At 46.3% G+C, this 22,976-nt stretch overlaps 1 protein-coding gene across 1 annotated transcript in view; it reads left to right on the forward strand.

Annotated features, from left to right (window-relative positions):
- KPNA3 (karyopherin subunit alpha 3) overlaps window positions 1–22,976 on the forward strand; it is an 855,988-nt gene that overhangs the window by 802,558 nt on the left and 30,454 nt on the right. The window contains exon 16 of the mRNA XM_086934956.1: window positions 2,336–2,427. Within this exon, the coding sequence (XP_086791082.1) occupies window positions 2,336–2,427 (92 nt within the window). The remainder of the gene's footprint in view (window positions 1–2,335; window positions 2,428–22,976) is intronic.

The raw sequence follows: 22,976 nt of genomic DNA on the forward strand, positions 1-22,976 counted from the left end.
CCGGCTTGTTTAAGAATGAGTGTGAGGGGTTCCATGAAAAGGTTAAAGAGAGAGGGAGAGAGGATGGATCCTTGCGGAACTCCTAAGGAGATGGAGGTAGGGTTAGATAGGCATTTTTGGATTTTGATTTGTTGAGAACGGTGTTGTAGGTATGAGACGAACCATTTGTGTGTCGTACCATTCAGGCCAATCGATCTCTAAGAACATTGAGTAGAGCAGAGTGGTTAACAGTATCAAATGCTGCAGAGAGATCAAGGAGGATCAGAAGGCTAGATTCACCATTGTCAAGTGAGTGGTGGATGACCTCAGATATAAGGAAACTTATATCTGTGGTGAGTGGTGCTAGCACCAGCGCACACAATCTGCAATAGCAGGCCTGCAGTCAGTTTGTGTGGTCTCGCATGGGTGCCATAATACATGCTGCAGCCCATGAGAGACCCCTGGTGTACCAATGCCTTGGGTACCTCAGTACCATATACTAAGGACTTAGAAGGGTGTACTAGTATCCAATTAGGAAGGTACCAAATTACTTACCATAGTCCAATTTAGGGAGAGCGCTCAGTGACGGTGGTCCTGATTAGCAGGATCCCAGTCAGACTAGTTAGAAAACAAAATAACAGCAGCAAAAAGTGGGTGTAACCATAAAAATAGATCCTACTTTGCCACACCAATGATCATGAAATCTTTAAAAAAAAAAGCACATGTGAGGGTGGCAGTCGACCATGTAACACAGCAACATTATCAGCAAAGTCTATAAAGCCACTAAAGAGCATCCTTGTTATTGCTAGATGATATTTGCAATGTTGGAACTTAGGAAAGAACCCTTTTTAAGTGTTCTATTTGTTAGAGGGAGGAAAATCAAATCTAATCTGCGTTGATAATGTTTTACTTTATTTTTCCCACTGGGGCAATAGTAGTCTGAGCAATCTATAAATGCTCTCTGATACAGATTCAGTGGCATGTTGTTATGGAAGCTCTGTATTGTAGTGTTTGCTGTGATTATTTCTTTCTAGTCCGTCAGGCTGTTGGTACTATAAGTTTAGTTCCTCCCTGGTTTATCTTATAAGTTAATATTGTATTCCTATTGTAGTTGTGGAAAGTGGAAGGGACCTATTGTTGTATTAGAACGCCTATAAATTGCATCGGTAAACTAATCCGAATGTTCAGAATCCTTCCAGTATGTATGATACCAAGTTTCAAGCCCAATACTCTGTAGTATTTTGCTATAATGATATGGGCTACTATGGTATAGCTGCAGACTGTGTTCGGTGATTCCTTATAATGGAGAACCAACAGCAAAATATTAACTGTGTATAACTTGTTCGCTCAAAACGACTTTGTTTACTATGGTGGTCAAACTCATGGGAGGCAGTCATCCTTGGTAGTCTAGTTTTTGTTTTGTAGATGGCTGCCCCTCAATCTATCTGCAGACGTATATGCATTCTAGTTTTATTAACAGTATTGTGGTTCCTATATCTGACGTCACCTGGAAATTATGCAGGCAGATTCTGATGAGTTTGCTGATCGCGAGGATGAGAAACCTGGTTCAGGTGTTGGGCTCAATGCAGGGATGCCAGATCCAGTTAGGCACTTTTGAGAATCAACCGTGTTCTCAGCTGGGTTTTGGCCTTTCCTTGGTCGAACCTTCTCCCGGTGATCCTGTTTTTTGGGATGGTGGTTATGTTGTCCATCTGCAGCCCTCGCCTTTGATAGGGTTTTAATGGAACAGAGGTTAGTGTCAGTCTTGACTGTTTGTGCGCAGCTTGATGGGCAGTGGGGATCCCAGAAACTTCAGGAACCATGCCATATTTATTTATTAGTATTGATATTAATAAAAAAAGTCCATTATTAAGGAGAAGTTACTAGAAAGGTCTTTGTCATGTTTATCTTCATTAAATTAATAAATTATCCTGCCATTCTCACTAGTAAATACAAGAAAGGGAATATTTTAATAGTGATTACGTTTAAACGAGGTCTTCACTGTAGCCAGATAATATGGTAGAAGCATATTCTATAACTTTGTTAGCCCATTTGAAAAAAACAAGCAAATTATAAAATGTATACTTAACCCTCTGATTAGACAAAAAAATATTAAATATTCAATTAAAATCCCCAATAAATATTGACTGGTTAATTTTGGGTAATATTTTTGTAAGGAGAGTTGTATTCATACATCTTGCAAGAAAGATTTGACTTGTCTTTTGGAAAAACGATTGCTCAGGTCTGCATATATTTCATGTAATTTTAAGTAAGAATGTTACTAGTTGAAAATCGTATTCCTAGAACGTTAATTAGCATTGGTAAACTCAACTTTGTGTTCTGTTTTCTTTATTAGGCTTGGAGAAAATTGAAGCGCTGCAGCAGCACGAAAATGAAGACATCTATAAGCTAGCTTTCGAAATCATAGATCAGTATTTCTCTGGTGATGTAAGTTTGACAGTTGTTTGTTTCCATGAATCATTTCACATTATATACATGCAATTGACTTCTTTAGTTCTATGTTTGTTATTAATGAGGTAAGCCAGTTTCCGCCAAATAGTGCACTAGCAAACAATCAACTAAGAATAGCATAAAGAACACATTTGGCTTATCATTTGAGTTTCTTTTTAGATATTCTGTCTACATTGTCTAAACACATCTCTAATTTCTTTATGAAAGGCGACTTGTGTCTCAACCTAGCAGGCTGTTATAAAGAAATTATGTAGCCTCTAAACTGCAATAACTTTTTATACAGTTGAGTTCTGACTTTAACAATGCCTGCTGCCGCAGTTAGTGGCTGTGGGTAAAGACAGGTCAGATCATGGGTTAAAGCATCTGTTTAAAGAAAAAAACAAAATATTGTTTTTTTCCCTTCTGCTCTGTTTTTAGCTGTACAGTGACCAGCAGAAATGGGATCTTTATGGCAATGCGGGTTTTTTTCAACTTCTTATGCAATTGTTGTAAAATTAGAATCTTTCTGCACGTTCTGAGCATGTATGTTTATTTATTCTTTAAAAAAACTGATTCTAATAGTATTTTGCAAAAAACAGGTGACAGCTTTTTTCGATGTGTGTAATTTTGATCTAGAGATTTTATTTATATTCATGTTTGCGCTCTGTCATATGAAAGAGCTACTCACCAGGGATTTAATTGTTTGGGAAAGGTGCTGGTGTGACCATGTATTAAAACTAGGACCACAAACGGGTATGGCTCTAATCAGCAAGGCCAAGCCCAATACACAATATAACGAAAAACATGCCAATGCTGATTGCTATTCAAGACTTGTTTCTTCAAAATGTATAAACCATACACATTTGAAAGCTCATTAGTAGCTCTTTATTTTTAATATTTTATATACATCTCATTCAAGATTTCATACAAAGGAATTATATCAACTGTATCACGAAAATGAATCCATACAATTGAACGATTTTCACACAAAATTCCCTTTTACATTCAGTGTCATTATAGTACAATTCAATGAAACCCAATCAATTTTGGCAAAAACAATTGAAAATCGTTCAATTGTATGGATTCATTTCCGTGATACATTTGATATAATTTCTTGTGTTAATTTGGTTTTTTGGCAGACCATGTGCTACTCCATTGGTTTATTTTAATTACCTATGGTGTGTGTATGTACCTTGCAGGTGGGTTGTGAGTGGTATGGTGTGGAATATGAAATATGATTGCATGTATGAGTGATTGTTTGTGTTATTTTCCATTAGTCCCCTTGTCCCCAAATCATTTTTGTAATTGTTCATTTCAAAAAAAGAAAAATTTGTATGAAATCTTGAATAAGATATATATAAAAATTTAAAATAAAGAGCTACTAATGAGCTTTCAAATGTGTACGGTTTATACATTTTGAAGAAACAAGTCTTGAATAGCAAACAGCATTGGCATGTTTTTTGTTGTATCATGTATTATGTGGAGAAGTGTGGCTCACCGGTTAGAGGAGGCAGACCCAGAAGCAGAGGTCGGCCCGGGACCAGGGTTCAATTCCCGACGCGGCAGGGTGTGGAGCCCAAATGTCCACGGACCTGATAATTTTCGCTTCGGTGCCTACTTGAATCAGGGGTTCACGCTCTGCAACTCTGGGCAATAGCTTGCTCAATCTCCACTACGGCCCCCGCGGCGGGATGCCTGGCTTTCACCTTGGGGGTGCCCAGCTGGGCTATCCCACAGGGAAAAACCAGGACGGGTTCCCAAAGCAAGCGCTGAGATACCCTTTGTGGTGATACGTGCGCTATATAAGAAACTGCATTACCATTACCATAAGGAATAAAGTACACCCCCACCCAATTTAAGACCTTTGTGGTTGACCATACAGGAAGTGTGTGTGATGGATATGAAAGCTGCGGACATGTGAAGTAGGACTAGCACTCAGGGAGTTTCTCTTTATCTGGGATGTGGAGTGAGTGAATTGTTGATCATACACATGCTAGCTGTCTCCATACATAAGCAATGAGGGATTCCTGATTAGTAGGTGCGGAGTAACTGTTGCTGGTTGGTATGGGCTTTGAGTCCCTTAATCCCCATTTAAAGAGCAAACCAATTACATTTGAGTGCGTTCTCCTTGGCTGCAACAAGGTTGGAAAATTAGGCATATGTCTCAAAGGCAAGAGGGTTGCCTCCTTCTTTCAATGTGTTTTTATTCCTTGGACCATGCAAACTGATATTAATGTTTTTCTATCCCTTCATCATTGGAATTTTTCCTAGATTAACCTGCTTGAATCATTCTCCATTTTCAGGCTGGGAATCCCATGTACTTTGAAAATAGCAGCGAGTAGTGTTAAAAAGGCCATCTTTGCAAGAACAGTGTTTGGTTAGTAGCACAACACTTTATCTGAAATAGCCCAAGCTTCAGCCAGTAAGGTGGAATTGCTGAAATAACTCCTCCCTCTTTCTCTTGTGTAACTTACGAGCGCTGCCCCCAAACCACGGTGCAAGCATTGGCATCAATGATAGCTTGGAGTGGTGGTGAGATCAGAGCTGCGGTGCGAAGCGGGCGGTGCTATGTGTTCTCCACAAGCGGTATCCACAGGTCATGGTGTAGGAAGCACTGTCAGTGACTGCGTCTTCGCAGATACCAGGGCAGCGTGGCGGTGTGGACTGCGGTGCCAGCAGGTTGCGGTTCAAGCAGACGCTTGGCGGCGGCGGATGGCAGAGTGGGTAAGACCAGTGTTGCAAAGTGCAGCGTCGCTGTTGACCGCGTCAGGTTGCTTTTATGCTCTGTGGCAGCTGAAACATTCCAGTTCCCAGAAGCAAGCTCTACATCAAGCCCTTGGAGATTCTTAGTATGTAGAAAAACAGTCCGGTCCTTTCCCTGCCCAAGACAGAAGCAGCAACTGAGGCTATCATCAGAGGCTCTTACCCTTGTCATCATGGCCCTGGTCACCTCACGTATAGACTATGCCAACTGTCTATATGTGGGGATTCCCGCATACCATCTCCATCGACTTCAACTGGTGCAAAACCAGGCAGCCAGATTAATTTTTCAGCAGCCCAAACATCAACACGCTACGCCGATGCTGAAAACCTTGCACTGGCTCCCGGTTGCGCAACGCTGCATCTTTAAAATGGGATGCACCATCTTCAAATCTCTTTCAGCCTCTGCCCCTGCCTTTATTTCTCTCCGCCTGCACCCTCACGTCCCCCCTCGGCATCTCAGATCCTCTGCTCACAATCTCTTGATCACTCCTAGGTTCAAACGCAAGAAGCACGGTGGTGCCGGTTTTTCTTTTCTTGTTCCGTCCACTTGGAACTCCTTTCCCCTTTCAATCCGGCTCACTCCTGATTATCCCACTTTCCGCAAATCCCTGAAAACGTATCTGTTCCGTCTTGCTCATGACTAGCTGCCCCCACTCCCCTGTGTCCTTCGCCCACTAGTCCCCGAGCGCCAAGAAACCAATTGGTGTATGTGCGCGGTACTAAATACCTTTAACATAACATAACAAGCCAACCCAGCAAAGCACACAGCAAAGTGGTAGTTTCTCCTCACAGCTCTTCCAGCCCTTGTGCCTGGCAAGTTCCTTAGTCAAGAAGTAATCTAAAATTCTGGGTTCTGGGCCCCAATATTTATACCGCTTTTTCCTATGAAGTTGGTACAAACAAAGTTCCTATCTCATACATAAACCAGTTCAACTTGGCTCAGGCCAGGTTCACCACAGGAGGTGGAGACAGCTTTGTGGAAGGCAGCCACCGTCCAGGTGCAAGTGTCAACTCCTCTCACTACTCTAAATGCAGCCTGCTCTAATCAGCCTGGCTACGAGTCACCCAGGGAAAGGCAGAACACCATCAACCCCCCCTTGTCTCTCTAGTGTGAAAGCTCATCCCCTGCTCCTGTCACTCTAAACCCAGACAGGATATTCACAAAAGACAGAGGCACACAGGATGGTTAGACAAGAAAATAACCACTTTCTTTAAGTATTTTTAAATCTTGAGTTTAGGCATACTAAATTAAATTTTTCCATCCGCTCCCGCTGGCAATCTACCTTGGTAAAATGTTACCAAGCAGCTCTCATGTTAACTTATGGGCGAAATAGCCTTTCAACTGTGAAAACAAAATACATGGTATTTCACTATTAGGACATGCAAAAATATACCACTACATGTACTACCTTTTAAATACACTGCACCCTGCTCATTGGGCTACCTTGGGCCTACCTTAGGGGTGACTTTGATGTAAGAAAAGGGTATGGCCTGGCAAGTGGGTGCACTTGCCAGGTCGACATGGCAGTTAAAAAAGGCCACCCAGGCACTGCAGGGTCAGGTCTGAGACACCTTTGAAAAGCTACTTGTGTGGGTGGCACAACCAGTGCTACAATCCCACTAGTAGCATTGGATTTACAGGCCCTGGGCGCACACAGTGCACTATGCTAGGGACTTAGTAGTAAAACAAATAAGCCAATTATGGAAACACCAATCCATAAACACAATTTACTTGGGGAGCATATGCACTTTACACTGAATAGCAGTGGTAAAGTGCCAAGAGTCCTTATACCAACAAAAACAAGCTCAAGATAAGGAGGCCACAAAGAAAAAAGTCTGTGGGTGAACCCACTGGAAAGTCTAACAGATACCTGTACTGGAGTAACAGGTAGGTAACTGTTTGTTCAAGGCATATGAGCTGCAGATTACACACTATGCATAAATGGCCGTCTAGTGTTGGGCCCGGATGTTTGCACAACTCGGACAGGACGGAAGTCCTCATCCTGGGATCCTCACCCTCCGCCTGGGATGACACCTGGTGGCCCCCCGCCCTTGGCAGCGCACCCAAACCAACAGACCACGCACGCAACCTGGGCTTCATCCTGGACTCCTCCCTCTCCATGACCAGACAAGTCAACACCGTCTCCTCGTCGTGCTTCAACATCCTGCGCATGCTACGTAAGATCTTCCAATGGATCCCCACCGAGACCAGGAAGACGGTCACCCAGGCCCTCGTCACCAGCCGTCTGGACTACGGCAACTCCCTGTACGCCGGAACCACCTCCAAACTCCAGAAGAGACTCCAGCGGATCCAGAACGCCTCAGCACGACTCATCCTGGACATCCCCCGTCGCAGCCACATCTCCGGACACCTGAGAGACCTGCACTGGCTCCCGGTCTACAAGAGAATCACCTTCCGGCTCCTCACCCACGCACACAAAGCCCTACACAACCAAGGCCCAGGATACCTCAACAGCCGCCTCAACTTCTGCGCTCCCAAACGCCAGCTTCGATCGACCGCCCACGCCCTCGCCGCTGTCCCCCGCATCCAAAGAGCCACCACAGGGGGGTGGTCCTTCTCCTACCTGGCCGCCAAGACTTGGAACTCCCTTCCGACCCACCTCTGCCTGACCCAGGACCACCTCGCCTTCAGGAAGAAGCTCAAGACCTGGCTGTTTGAGCAGTAGCGGACCCCCTCCCCTAGCGCCTTGAGACCCTCCGGGTGAGTAGTGCGCTATATAAATGCTATGATTGATTGATTGATTGGTTTTGTTGTAGAAAGTCTTTGGAAGTCACGGGATATGTGACTCCTCCTTTGGATGATACTGCGCATGGGCATCGGCTCTCTCCCTAGATTGTTTTTTTTCCGCCCCCGGGCTCGGATGTGTTTCCTGCGCTCCGTATTGGAACCGATTTCCTTTGGCGCGCAATCCTCACCAACTTACAGAAATTAAGTTTCAAACGCTTTTCCAGTCGACGCTACTCTTCAACATCGAAAACTTCGATTCCGGTCGTCATCAACGGCCTTCGGGCCTAACTAGGCCTCGACTCCAGCTCATGGAAAGGACGCCATTTAAAAAGTGTCCTCAATGTGGGTCGTAGTTTCTCCACACCGACCTTAATGAAGTGTGTAACCTTTGCCTCTCCCCGGAGCACGAGGCCATTTACTGTTCCGCTTGTGCCTCTTTCCGCTCTAAGAAGACTATCCGAGACTGAAGAGCGAGGCGAACAATGGCTCGATCTTCAGCTTCGATTCCGGACGACCTCTTCGAGGAAGGCGTCAACGTTCCAAAACAACACGACGTTGACAGCAATTCCGAGGCAGAAGACTCCGAAGTCGAGGACATCACTCCAGCACAGCGTGTCGTAAGTAAGACAGTCGACCCCGACCCTTCCTCGACACACCCAAAGAAGACCCCAGTCACAATCTCTCCCTCGGGCTCGGGTGCACACCGGCACACTGCTTCTACTTCCCCACCTTCGGGCCCAGCTAAGAAGCTAATGAAGCCTTCAGGCGACTCGGGTTCGAGTCAGCCTTCGCACGGTGCTGGCGCACACTTACCGGCACCGAAAAAAGACAACTTCACCAGCCACGCCGACATCCAAACCATTGGCGCTGAAACATACCACTACTCCTTCGGCACCGAAACCCAGGTCGGAACCAAGCAAACCCGCTTCAGATTCGGAAAAAAACACAGGAGCCAAATAAACCCTTGAAACCAAAAAAAGCTTCAGAACCGTAAAAGACTTCTGCTTCTCCGGTTAAAGACCTTGCCAAAAAACCAAAACAAACCGATTCGGTGCCAAAACCTTCCTCCGCACCTAAAGATCGGGCTCCTGCAGAGGACTTACTTTATCCAGACCCTGCTCAAAAGACTCTAGCTAAAGATCCAATCACTGGACAATTGATTCTGACTTCAAAAAAGCGACCACTGGACACACCAGCTCCAGCTCCGCATTCAAAGAAGGACATGGCTACCTCTCCCTTAAGACTACCTTCCCCTTCTCTTTCACCTGTACCACCACCACATCCTCCCATACCACAACGTTCCCCAGCATCATCTATCATACCAAACGACAATAGGGATGATAGCTCTGATGACATGGGGGCTAACATGCCTGATCCAGCTACTCCTACAGCATCACCTGACCCGTGGGATGATTATAACACCCCAGATGTCCCAAATGTCCCTCAGGATGACATATACCCCTCAAGGCCTTCCCCCACCAGAAGACACTATGGGTTTCAATCATTAATTCACAGGGGTGCGCAATATCATGGGGTAGACATGCATACAGACCCTGTAGATGACGACTTCTTAATAAATACCTTTGATAGTGAACAAAGGTCCTCATCCATGTTACCAAAGCTTAAAGGAGTGATTAAGCATGCTCCTGAAGTCTTCAAAGACCCATTCAGAACTCGGGTCATTAACCCTCGCATAGAGAAAAAAAATAAAGCTGCACCCTCAGACCTAGCATATATTAAAGGTCCTGTACCACTAGACTCACTTGTAGTTTCCAATGCACGCAAGAGAGCAAACTCACGAACATCAGGTGAAGCTCCACCACCAGATAGAGTCCAAGCTACTTGACGCATCAGGGAAAAGAACGGCGTCTCAAGCAGCAAACATGTGGCGTATCGCCAATACACAGGCATTATTAGCCAGATATGACAGGGCACATTATGACAAACTAGAATCATTAATGAGGCACCTACCTGATAAGTACAAGGATAGAGCAAATGAACTTATCCAAGAGGGGAAAAACATTACAAACACCTATTCGGTGTGCACTGCATGCAGCAGATACTGCCTCTAGGGCAGTTAGCACCAGCGTCCTATTACGTAGACATGCCTGGATACGCATATCAGGGTTCAAACCTGAAGTACAAAGTGCCATTCTTAATCAACCCTTCGATGAGCAACACCTATTCGAACCTAACGTAGATATATCACTTGAAAAAATGAAAAAGGATACAGATACCGCCAAATCTATGTGAGCCCTGCAGTCGCAGGCTCCCAGACGTTTATTTCGTCGCTCATCCTATCGAGGTGCCACCAGGAGATACTCTTCGGACACAGCTTCTACCTCATACAAAGCCCTTACACAGTCCACTTACAGCAAGGGCTACCAAAGGGATGGTTACAGGGGTAACAATAACAAAGGCAGAGGTAAAAAATAACTCCCGCTCTGCCTCTACCCCTGCCCAATGACTCCCTTCCCCTGTCCCATTCCACTCATGTTGGGGGAAGACTTCAACAATATCTGCCAGCCTGGGAAAACATCACATCAGACAGGTGGGTGCTCCAAATAATTCAGTCAGGTTACTGTCTAGAATTAACCCCCCCCCCCCCCACCCCCCACCCCCAAAAAACATACCACCCAAGTAACGTCCAATGTCACAAGAACATTTAATTTAACACTGCTCAGTCAGGAGGTAATATCCCTCCTGCAGAAAAATGCAATAGAAATAGTTCCAGAGCATCATAAAAACTAAGGAATATACTCCCTATATTTCCTAATACCAAAGAAAGACTGCTCTTTAAGACCCATCCTAGACCTCAGACCTCTAAACATTTACCTACAGTCAGGCCATTTTCACATGGTCACACTTCAAGTCCATCCACTTCTGGTACTAAACGACTTCCTGGTCACCCTAGACCTCAAGGACGCCTACTTCCATATTCCCATCCACACAGCGCTCAGAAAATATCTCAGATTTTTGCTAGACTTGCAGCACTACCAGTTCAAAGTGCTCCCATTCAGAGTCACAACAGCACCAAGGGTGTTTACCAAATGCTTAGCAGTAGTAGCAGCACACGTAAGAACACAACATACTCATGTCTTCCATTATCTAGAAGACTGGCTCATAAAAGCCAGCTCATACAGCCAGTGTGTACAACACACTCAGGCTACTATTCAACTGCTTCACGACTTGGGATTCATAGTAAATCACACCAAATCACATCTGCAAACCTCGCACATACAACAGTATCTCGGCGCTACAGTAAACACCCAACTAACACTAGCTTATCCCTCTCCAGCCAGGATAACAAGTGTACAAACTCTTCTAACAAAATTCAAACCTCAACACTCCCTACTAGCTCGAGTGTTCATGCAGCTCATAGGAATGATGGCAACTTGCATATTTGTAGTACCTCACGCAAGACTGCAAATGCGTCCACTTCAAGAGTGCCTAGCACACCAATGGAACCAGGCTCAGTGAACTAACAGACCTAATGTTGGTAGACGGTTGGACTCATCATTCTCTGTAACAGTGGAACACCAAAAACCTTTCCAAAGGGCGACCGTTTCTTGAGCCAGTTCCTCAAATAGTCATGACAGCGGACGCATCGCTCTCCGGCTGGGGAGCTCACCTACTGCATCACACCATGCAAGGCAGGTGGACACCGCAACAGAAGTTACTCCACATCAATCATTTGGAGTTGCTAGCTGTGTTTCTAGCCCTAAAAGCATTTTAAATGCAAGTGTCGGGCAAAGCTATCTTAGTCCGCACAGACAATATGACAGCTGTGTACTACGTAAACAAACAAGGGGGAACACACTCTCTGTAGCTCTGTTAGCACAGCAGATATGGAGATGGGCTATACCACTAAAGATCTTCCTCTTAGCCCAACACGTCCCAGGAGTACAAAACACTATGGTAGATCTGCTAAGTTGACAAACACAGCAGATCCTCGAGTGGGAACTTCATCCGCAAGTTCTTCATCCGTTCTTTCAAATGTGGGGTCAACCTCAGATAGACCTCTTCGCCACCCACGAAAACGCAAAATGCCCATGCTTTGCCGCCAGATACCCACACCCATTGTCCAAAGGCAATGCGATATGGATGAACTGGTCAAACCTATTTGCATACGCTTTTCCTCCTCTCCCACTACTTCCGTTAGTGGTACGCAAACTACAACAACATTCCCTGACTCTCTTTCTAGTCGCTCCAGCTTGGGCCAGACAACCGTGGTACACCACGCTGTTGCAGATGTCTGTATTACCACACCAAAAACTAAACCTATCTCCACGCCTATTAACACAGCACCAAGGAGAGATCAGACACCCGGACCCAGCTCAGCTCAACCTAGCGATCTGGCTCCTGAAGTCATAGTTTGGTTACCTCAACCTTCCTCCAGTATGTATGAACATTATTAAAGAAGCTAGACGTCCCAGTACTAGAGCATGTTATGCTGCTAAGTGAAAACGCTTTGTCATATACTGCCAAAACAACCAAATAAATCCCTTAGACGTGTCTATTTAAAAACATCATAGGATATCTTTTACACCTTCAAAAGTGTAATTTAGCCTATACGTCTATCAGACTACACCTTGCTGCCATTGCAGCATACTTACAAAATAGACAACATCTATCTCTTTTTAGAGTACCAGCTATAAAAGCTTTCATGGAAGGACTCAAAAGAATAATTCCTCCCAGAACGCCACCTGCACCAGTGTTGGACTTAAACATTATTCTCACAAGATTAATGGGACCTCCCTTTGAACCATCACATAAATGTGAATTGCAATTCCTAACCTGGAAAGTAGCAATTACTTCTCTCAGAAGGGTAAGTGAACTACAAGCATTTACCATTCAAGAACCTTTTCTGCAAATGCATCATAACAAAGTAGTTCTTCGTACTAATCCTAAATTCCTTCCTAAAGTCATTTCACCATTCCATCTAAATCATTCAGTTGAGCTGCCCGTATTTTTCTCGCAGCCTCAAACAGTCGCAGAAAGAGCTCTACACACTTTAGATGTCAAAAGAGCATTACTGTACTATATCGAAAGGACACAAACTTTTCGTAAAACAAAACAACTTTGTGTCTTTTTCACCGCCACATAAAGGCAACCCCATATCAAAATTGGGGATCGCTAGGTGGATTGTTAAATGCATACAAATATGTTACCACAAAGCCAAACGTACATTAACAATTCCTCCAAAAGCCCATTCTACAAGGAAAATAGGGGCTTCAATGGCATTCTTAGGGAACATTCCTCTAGATGATACACCGCACACATTCACAAAGCTTTACTGTTTAGATGTGCAAACTAAACAACAAGCCACTGTGTGCCAGGCCATACTAAAAACACTGTTTCAAACAACTGCAACAGATACTGGTGGTCGCCGCTTGCTGTGGGTACTGCTATACAATCTATGCATAGTGTGTAATCTGCAGCTCGTATGCCTCGAACGGAAAATGCTACTTACCAGCATGCATCAGTTCTTAAAATGTAGAGCTGCAGAGTTGCACACGCCCACCCGCCTCCCTGGCTACCTTTATCTGTTCCAGTATTATCTTAATTCGATACAAATCACATGGACATCACTACCTCTTGTACAGCTCCATCACTTCCCTAATGGCGAAAAACAATGGGGGATGGAGCCGATGCCCATGCGCAGTATCATCCAAAGGAGGAGTCACCTATCCCCGGACTTCCAAAGAATTTTCTACAACAAAACAAACTGCAAGCATCCGGGCCCAACACTAGGTGGCCATCTATGCATAGTGTGTAACTCTGCAGCTCTACATGCCATGAACAGATGCATACTGGTAAGTAGCATTTTCCTTTTTTATCTAGCACTCGAACTTTCATAGATTTTCACACTTGAATCAGAGTAGCAAGCAGTATAAGAATTAATAAACTGGAAGCAGGCTCACCTTCAATGCAACAGGTTGTGTTGTACTGCTTGGCCCACTGAAGCTGTGTTCATCTGCTACTGTGTTTAAGCCCAGGCAGCAGTGCTAGTGAGCCTGTGCCTGCTTTTCCACATAGCTCCTTGGCATATGACATTGAGTGGTGTACATTGCAACTGTCGCAGATTTTTTCTGGTGAAATTCACTGTTGCGCTTTCTACCAGAAAGTGGTTTGCTTTCTAATGGCAGAAAGTGATCGAGCCAGTGTACACCGATGAGTAAAGAAAGGGGGGCAGCCCTTGCCCGGTTTCCCAAGAAATTAAGATTTATCGATCTTCTTAGTTCTGATGGACACTTCTAACTTCAGGTTCCTCATCCTGTGAATATCCACCAGGCAGCAGACTGGATCTGAGGAATTTTGTCAGCAGCACTTCTGCACACCGGTACGTGGCGCCATGCTACTCTGCGCTAGTTCCTTATGGCCCTAGAAATCACAGAGTGGAACTGCCTATAAGTGGCACCCCTGCATGCTGACTACAGTTCCTTTCTTTCCAAGCTTTCTGATGGTTTTGAAATTCTCAAAAAACTGTGTGCTAGGAAACATTATCCCTACTAAAAGCAACAGGCTTCAAGCCGTGCTTGCAGATTTTGGCACGGACCACCGCTAGGTCTGTCTTTGCATCTGATGTCCTGTCACAACTCTACAAGTTACTTGACCAGTGCGCCCCAAATTACTCAGACAATCCAAGACCGGCAGGCAAAGCTGTTCGTCACCAAGCTTAAGTAGTAGTCATGAATATCCCACAGGTCCCTTTCCTGCTTCACCCGGCTCCAGTTCCTGCTCAAAATCTTCAGGTAAGTCCTGGGACAAATGTAAGCACAAGAAAGTGAAGCAATGCTTGAGCCCCCCCATTCCACCACTCTGGTTTAAGAGAGAGCATGTAGGCATTAAGATCTAAGAGGTCTCCAGCTAGGAAACCAACAAATCTACTGGTCCTGAGGTGTTTTGAGTTTCTCTAGTAATCATCCACTCTAGAGGAGATAGTCCTTCAAGGAGCCAATACTACAAATATGTAGTGTGCTTCTGGCTCCCTCTGTGTGTGCTTCTGGACCCCACAGAGCCAAATATTTCTCCTGTCGTTTTATGACATAAAGGTCCTCCCTTGCTGCAGTCTGCCCCTTAGACCTGTTGTCCAGTTCTGTACCAATGCTTGTACAAGCGCCCACGCAGGCAGCATGGCCCATACTGGTTACTGATGTGATGCCACCAGCATGGATCAGTGACCTGGTGCCGATGTCCAGGTTGGAACCTGAATCAGTGTTGACCTGAGTTAATCTGTCGTCACCCAATGGCAGAAAGTAATCACAAGCAGTTGTCGTGCAGCCTTATTGTAACTCCGTGCCACTAACGAGATACACCTATCAGCAGAAGTTCTCTTTTTGTGTTTTTTTGACTTAGCCTATGACTTTTCTCTTCTACCAGAACAGGAAGCACCCAACACTACAGATGATTATTGGGAGGGAGATGGCTTGTTTCCCCCACTATACTTTCTCGAACAGGAATACCGTAATATCACAATTTCTTTCTTTCTAATTTAATATGTCCGCCAACCCCAGAACACCTCATTTGCTACAAATGTATGTGATTCTTATTACTCTAAGCCACCCAAGCCTTATTGTCGTAGTTGACTTGAATACATTGTTCCAAACACTGGATAAACCATCAGCTACTTAAGACAATTGAGATACTTGTGTAAATATGTTCATTGTTGACCTGATCTATATTGATGGCTCGATGAAATCACTGTTTAGTGAGAACTGTATTGTATTTTATACTATTTAGAAAGGGAATGCATCCGCAAGATGACAATCTCACAGACCCAATACACAATGAAGGATGTACCCACAGTGAAATCTTTGCTCGAACCAGAAACATAACTATTCTCTGACAGATAGTTGTAACTGCAGAATACTCTCCCTATGACTCGCCTAGGGCTCCAGACTGGGTCTGAAAAACATATGCAGTAGCTCTTTCGTACCAGCAGGTCCTGCAATCAGCCTCCAAGCTGACTTCATCCTCTTCCATGCAAATCCTGAGTTTCATTCCTACGGAGTTTGACACTTACAAATTCTTTTGAACTTCTTAATGTCTTGGCAGTGTGCAGATCTGTTTTCCCTGTAGATGACCCGTTCCAAGCAGTCTTGTATTTGCTGAAAGCAGATGTTGGTTACCCATCCACATGACATCTGCCTCTGGTGCCTGGCCACCAAACATGACTCCAGGTCATGTAACCGTTACTCTCAGATACGCTCCAAAGCCTTCAGGGGGCAAGCAGCCTCTCACTTTCAATGAGCACAAAATGCAAAGTGAGTCCCGATCCAAGTCATAGTCAGTCACTTGACTTGGAATATCCCTTGTCTGGTAAGTAGAAGATGAAATGCAGGGGCAAGTCGAAGAAGCATAGTAAAAGTGATGTTCTTAATCCAGAGCGTGGAGATTTTACTACCTGGACCTTCTCCTTCAGTGCCTCCCTTGCCATTTAACAGGGCTTTGGTTGACCAATTCTGCAAGTCTAGCGCAAGTGTTTTCTGCATGGCGGTGAATTGTACATTGATGGGCACCATCTGGCTTTTCTGGTGGTATTTGATGCAGCATCCCATTCCTGGGCGTTGTGTGACCAATTTCCTCTTTGTAGGTAAACCAAACTCCTTCGCTCTAGCTCTTCTGGACAGTGGATCTAAAAGAATGGACTTGGTGGCTAGGAAAGTGTTTTGTATGAACGGTCTGGCAGTGCATTCTTTGAATGATGTTTGTCCGTTGGGTCGCTACTGTCACACCCCTGGAGACATGGCCTGAGGTTCTTCCTTCGCTGCCTCAAGACCTCCACTATCTCTTTGAGTTTATTATATAGTGAGTACAGTTGCTTGCAGTTTGCAAAAGCATTCAAGCATATCAATAGTTACCAAATGCATGCCCACAACGTAGTGCATATGCAACACAAGACATGGAAGTTATTACAACTGCCCCTCATCCAGGGAAACATACCTATTAAACAGGTTCCTATGCCACTGCTGCTGACTCGAGTATAATACCTACGCGAGGGGTCTGGGTGCCTGTCCTCTCTTTTACCTGTGCTGATTACAATAATCTCCCATCATAAGTGTAGCAATTGCGTGCACCCTTTCCCCTTAAGACCTACTTAATACCTTGGCACAAACGCTCAATGATGAGCAGTATGCAGCTAAACAGATTTTACCTTCTGGCCTGGACACCACTGACCTGTTTGCTTCTGCTGTGGACTCCATTGTCTGTACCAGATAGGCCTAGGTGGGCTGTACCAGGTTTTCTGGCGAAGCCTAGGTATCTTTGATGGAAATACCCTTTGATGGTGCCAGACCTTTTGAAAAAAGGGTCTATGCAACTGTTAAACATTTCAAAAATCGCAGAGGTACTGCTCGCTCCTTGGGATTATGATCCCCGGCCCGCCAATTCCCGGAGCAGCACGGAAAGTACAGAGGTGAAGAAGTTCCTTGTATCTCACCAGTGGTTGCTGTTGCAGCCTATATAGCCACCTACAGAAACTATTCAGGGTACTAGAGGCAGTGAGGGAGGAGTGTGGCTCAATGGTTAGAGCGGCAGACCCTGATGCAGAGTTCTGGCCAGGGACCAGGGTTTGATTCCCGCCTCAGCGGCGTCTCGGGCTCAATTTCCTCTGACCTGTTAATTCTCGCCTCGGTGCATATTCAAATCATGGGCCCCACGCTGCAACTCTGGGCAATAGCTTGCTTAGCCTCCACACCGGCCCCAACAGCGCTAAGGATGCCTGGCTTCACTCTGGGGGTGCCCAGGAGTGGACACTTCACAGGGAAAGTCAGGAGGGGTTCCACAGCGGTATGAGTATCAGCGCCAGGAAGCCGAATAGGCGACACCGCAAGTTGACCGTCTGGTGACAGTGCGCTCTATAAGTATGACATTTACATTTACAGTGACATTGTCAAGAACAGCATCATCATCAATCCTCCTTGTCTCCAAGCAGCTCTTCTAAACTGATTTAATTTCGCCTCATATAGGCATCTGGGGCCTGTGGGTGGCTGGATAAGACGTTGCATACTCTACTGAGCACTCAATCACAACAGACCTGTGGGTCTCCTAGATTTTCCAAGTTTTTTATTCCCTTCCTTTTTTAGACACCACTCCTCATATTCTCCCCATTTTCATCCAGCGGTGTGCACACCATGCCAAATATCCTTTCCAAAGAAGAGATGATCTTGCTTCCCAAGGGGGCTATCAATCCTGTGCCAGAGGTGGCATGAAGAATGGGCTATTACTCTTGTTACTTCCTGGTCCCGACGGAGCACAGGAGCTTGAAACTGATCTTAGACTTCAGAGTTATTCTCCCTTGTGCAGTTTCTGTTGGCCTTGACCTTGTGGATTGGATGATGCCCCTGGATCCGCAAGACATGTACTTTCATGAACCATTCATGAAGTCCCCATGAAACATCGCCACTTCGTTGTGGAGTCAGACCCCTCCATTTTCAGCCTTACATCACCCCTTAGACCTTAACGTAAGTCATGTTTGTGGTCACAGTCGATTTTCTCAGTTGAGATCTACACTTGTCAGTCCTCAGTGTAGACATTATGGTGCTGTGGAGTTCGTAATGACAACCTCCCAGCACCATATACTCTTAATGGCATCACTGCAGTTACAGTGCCCAGGAATGGCCCTGGGTACTGTAGGGGCACAGGGCTCATGCACCTGTGCCCACACCACTGGCATAGGGCACCCAGCTAGAGGGGTGACTAAGGGATGCCAGGGCAGTGTATTTGTGGGCATGGCACACAGGATGTGTGCCATGTCGACTCTTTGTTTAGTTCTGCACCACGACACTCAGCCTGCAAAGGCAGTGTGTGTATGTCAGGGTACAGGGCCCCTAAGGGTGGCACAATAAGTGCTGCAGCCCTTGTGGGTCTTATCTGGTCACAATACCCTGGGTACCATTTACCAGGGACTGACCTATGGCCAGAGATGCCAATTGGATTTAGGTTTCAACACAGTTTTAGGGAAGGAACACAGGCGCTGGGCACCTGATTGGCAGGAGCTCAGGGCATACTCCGTCAAAGCACATCAGCAATTCAGCAAAAAGTGGGGGCATACCATGCAAGAAAGTTGGCACTTTCTCCCACCCAGCCAAGCTGGTTCTATGAACTAGAGCTCCCTTTCTGCCAAAAGTACTTCATTTCATCTAGGCCAGTCCATCACTACTATTTATGCTTTGCCACATCCCTCTAAAGAAGGCAAGCTGCATCCCCGACTGGACCCAAAAAGAGTTGTTGTTCTACCTTGACCGCACAAAAGAGGTCCGGGTCGGCGACCATCTGTTTGTGGGGTTATGTCGGAACAAAGAAGGGAAAGGCTCTGCAGAAGCAGACCATTTCCCGATTTATCATGCTTGGCATTAAAATCTCCTACACATTGGCCAAGAAGCCACCCTCGAGGACATGGCGTGCTAATTCCACCAGAGCCATTGCTGCGCCCATTGCGTTAGCATGCGGAGTCCCGAGCCTGGACATCTACCAGGTAGCAATGTGTGCCTCTCTGCACACGTTCACCAAACGCTACTTCCTGGACAGTCCAGTCCATCCTGATGGGCACTTTGCCCTTTTTGTTCTGCAGGACATTTTGGTGTGAAAGTGTTTCGCAGACCCACCTCTAGGGAGGTATTGCTTGGGTATGTATTCTAAGCAGTGGCGGCTCCCCCATTGGTCAGCCCTGGGGCCGACCAAACAGTCAGTACCCACAACAGTGGGCAAGCCACTTCCCCTCCCCTGCCCTCGAGCAGGATCGCATACTCTCCCTTTTTCTCTATGTAGGCTGCTGCATGGAGCAGCCTACATAGAGAAATTACAGCGTTGTGATTGGCGGAGGGGAGGGAGACTGCCTTTCCTTGATGACGCTGCAGGAATTGGAAAACGCACGACGGTGAGTGCGGGAGTCGGGACCCATCTAGAAGCTGAAGTGGCGCTGGACGGTAAGTTTTATTTCATATATATTTTTTTTAATTAAAAACCCCGCCCGCCTCCCCCCTCTGATGACCCCATTTACAAACCCACCTGCCAGTCATGCCGGCTACAACTGGCCTTAAATGTCTTTCTTCCTGTGTTTTGGCTCCAACTTCTTTAGTGGCACAGTAATTTGGCACTGATTACTTTTGAGAAGTGATGTTTGTATATCAGTACCGAGATAGGTGTTCCCTCCAGGGAGACACTTTCTGCTGCGTATTTAGTATCAGAGAAGGCGGTTCATTAAAGCAGAACTGATTTGCGTGCTGCATCGGTAGCTATGCAGATCTGGTCTCTTCCTGCCGAACAAATCCCTGGGCTGTTTATAGTTCAAGAGAAATCAAATAAACCAACCCCAACTATTGAAGCAGAAATGAAAGCCACAAGCTTGCATATTTTTCTTATTATATCAACACACTCTCGCAGGCTTCAGATGAGCGTGGTGGGAAGCTGTCTCGTGCAAGGCGGGTGAGGTTGGTGCCTCCGTGCAATTTAATCAGCGGGTGATGTGTCTCAGCCGGAGAATGCACCAAGACTTCAGGTTTGCAGACCCAGCTTGTGAACATTCTTGTAGCTTTTCACCAGCCTACTCTCACCTGTGAAAGCCTAGCCCTCTTGCTGTCAAAGGGTGTCTCCTGCGACGCCTTTCTTTCATGCCTGCAATGAAGGGTCTGTAGAAAAAGTTCCTCGTGGGGAGCAGCTCGGCAAAATTCTACTCTGAGTCCTTAACGCAAAACAGGTACGTTTTCTAAGAATTTACTGTCACTGCTTTTGATATTACCCTATAAATAGAAATAAATAGAAGCGTTTGCCTGTGAGTCCTGCCCTTGGGTACATAATGCCATGTGCCTGTTTCATAGCAGATGTGGGATTGTAGCTGTGGATGGTTTTGTAGATGGCTTGAGGTTTGGGGCTAAATGTAATTCTGTACATTTTTATGCACTATCATTATTAAAGACTCGGTCAGAGGGACGACTTTCCATTTAAAGCCAAATAAAAGGAACCCAGCTTATAAGATTAAGGGGCAAGCAGCTTAAATGATAATGGAAGAGGGTCTGGTGTGTACTGAGAGAAGCTTGCAGTAAGCAGGCCCGCCCCCCTTTTGATGCCTGTAACCTTGTAAAATCTTGGGGGCGTGGCTAACGGCCGAATAAGATGGCTGTTTAGTTGAAGAGCTCTGGGGATAGCACAGCCCTTCCCATCAATCTGTATACTGATCTGGAAATCAACAGCACTCCAAAGGCTTGTGCCGAGGTCTAGGACCAAGTGGTGAGGGCCGGTGAAACTCTGGAGAGAATCCGGTGCCGGGATCGCCAAGAACAGAGGGCGATCTGTGGGGTCCTACACAACACGCAAAGACCGCGGCCTAAAGTTGCTCGAGGCCCGGGGGAGCGGCGAAGGTGAGGCGGGGTTCTGCGAGCAGCACGCCGTAGGCTGAATACACGCCCCGTTCTCCTAAAAACAGAGCACCCCGGAGGGGCCCGCCGGCAGCCAGCAACACAGGCACAGCAGCTCGAGAATCGGCTAGAGTACGGTGGTGACCCGCGAACAACGCGACGGCAAGAAGCTTCGGCCCCAGGGGGTCGTTAAAATAGCCGCTCTGCAAGACGCAGGAAAACGACACTTCCAGCAGATGGTGAGGCGATTATAGCGCCGCTAAGAGAGCGCTGGTTGTGAGCCCCCCCCCCCCCTCCCCAAGGTGGAAGGCTGACGACGGGGAGCGAAGGATAGCCTGCGATGGCCTACCTCGTGAACTGAGGCAGGGATCTAAATTAGCTTGAGGCCCACGAAAAAGGGAGGGGCGTGGAGGAGCGCAGCAAGTAGCAAGCTGGTGGTGAAAGGCACACAGACCATCAGCACGAGTAAGACGCTCCCCAAAGGCACCGTAGCGGTAAGTGGTGCACTTGTGACTGCGAGTGCAAAGATAAAGGGGCAGTGAGGCCCGGTAAAAGTGAGACGGCCTGGAGCTCGCGCCCGGTGGGGCCAACAGGGCTACCGACCAGCAGGCGCTGAAACGCGTGAACTCCATAGTCTGACCGGGCAAGCCTAACGCAGGTGGGAGTGGGCGGAGTGAAAGTCCCCCCCTCCCTTCCCCCATATGGTTATTACCTGAATACCTGACGACTCTGCAGGCACAGACCGACGTTGGGAGCTCCAATAATTAATACCTAGGGCGCAACTAGATGAAACACCGTCGGCGGAACGGGTTAGCAACATAAAAGTGTGGCCAGAAACACGCCGAGACCCAGACCCACTGCGACCACCTGCCGGGAGTCCTTGACGAACACGAACCGCTGCCACAACAAACCACCACATCAATCCTGGTGCTAGGATCAACAATCAGCAGCTCACAGATCTTGCGACCAAGAGACAGTCTATCGCTGCGCGGCGGGTTGCTCAACCCACCAGTGAAGGTTTCATGCCGGGCAGGGGCGCACGGAATCAGACCACGCAGGCCAAACTAGACAAATAGGCATATGACCAAAGTTTCCCGCCACTGCCAGAGGGGCGCCCATCCACGGGTAAGGCGCCTGATGGCGAGGTGGTAAAGAAGGTCATGCAAACGTGGGTCACCCTGGGGCTCATGGTGGCAAAAAGGAACATTGCGCAGAAGTGGGGAGCTGTAGACATGCCATCGCTAGAGACATGGTGCAGAGATATGGATCTCACTATGATAACTGAAAGAACAGTGTACGCAAACCGTAAAAGCCCAAGAAAATGGACAAAAATTTGGGCGGCTTGGAACGCTTATAGGGGGGGACATATGCGACCCAATACCAGATTTAGACTCATGTAATTCAGATGAGGATTAGGGGGGGGAAACTGGGCTCGATGGGAACTGCTTAGCCGAATGTTGAAAACTATAGGACACATAGATTTCTCTTGATTGATAGCAACAAGGTGTTCAAGCGTGTGATCTAACTGTAAAATGTGATTATTGTGATTGGCATCGTTGCTTATCTGTTAAATGAATAAAAAGTTTTTAAAAAAAATCTCAGCAGAGCACACAGTTGGGCTTTTCGTAACTTAGATTGCAGGTTTGACTGTATGAAAATTTGGAGGAAGCTTTGTA

This window comes from Lissotriton vulgaris, chromosome 8 (assembly GCF_964263255.1).
Source record: "Lissotriton vulgaris chromosome 8, aLisVul1.2, whole genome shotgun sequence".
Lineage (NCBI taxonomy): Eukaryota > Metazoa > Chordata > Amphibia > Caudata > Salamandridae > Lissotriton > Lissotriton vulgaris.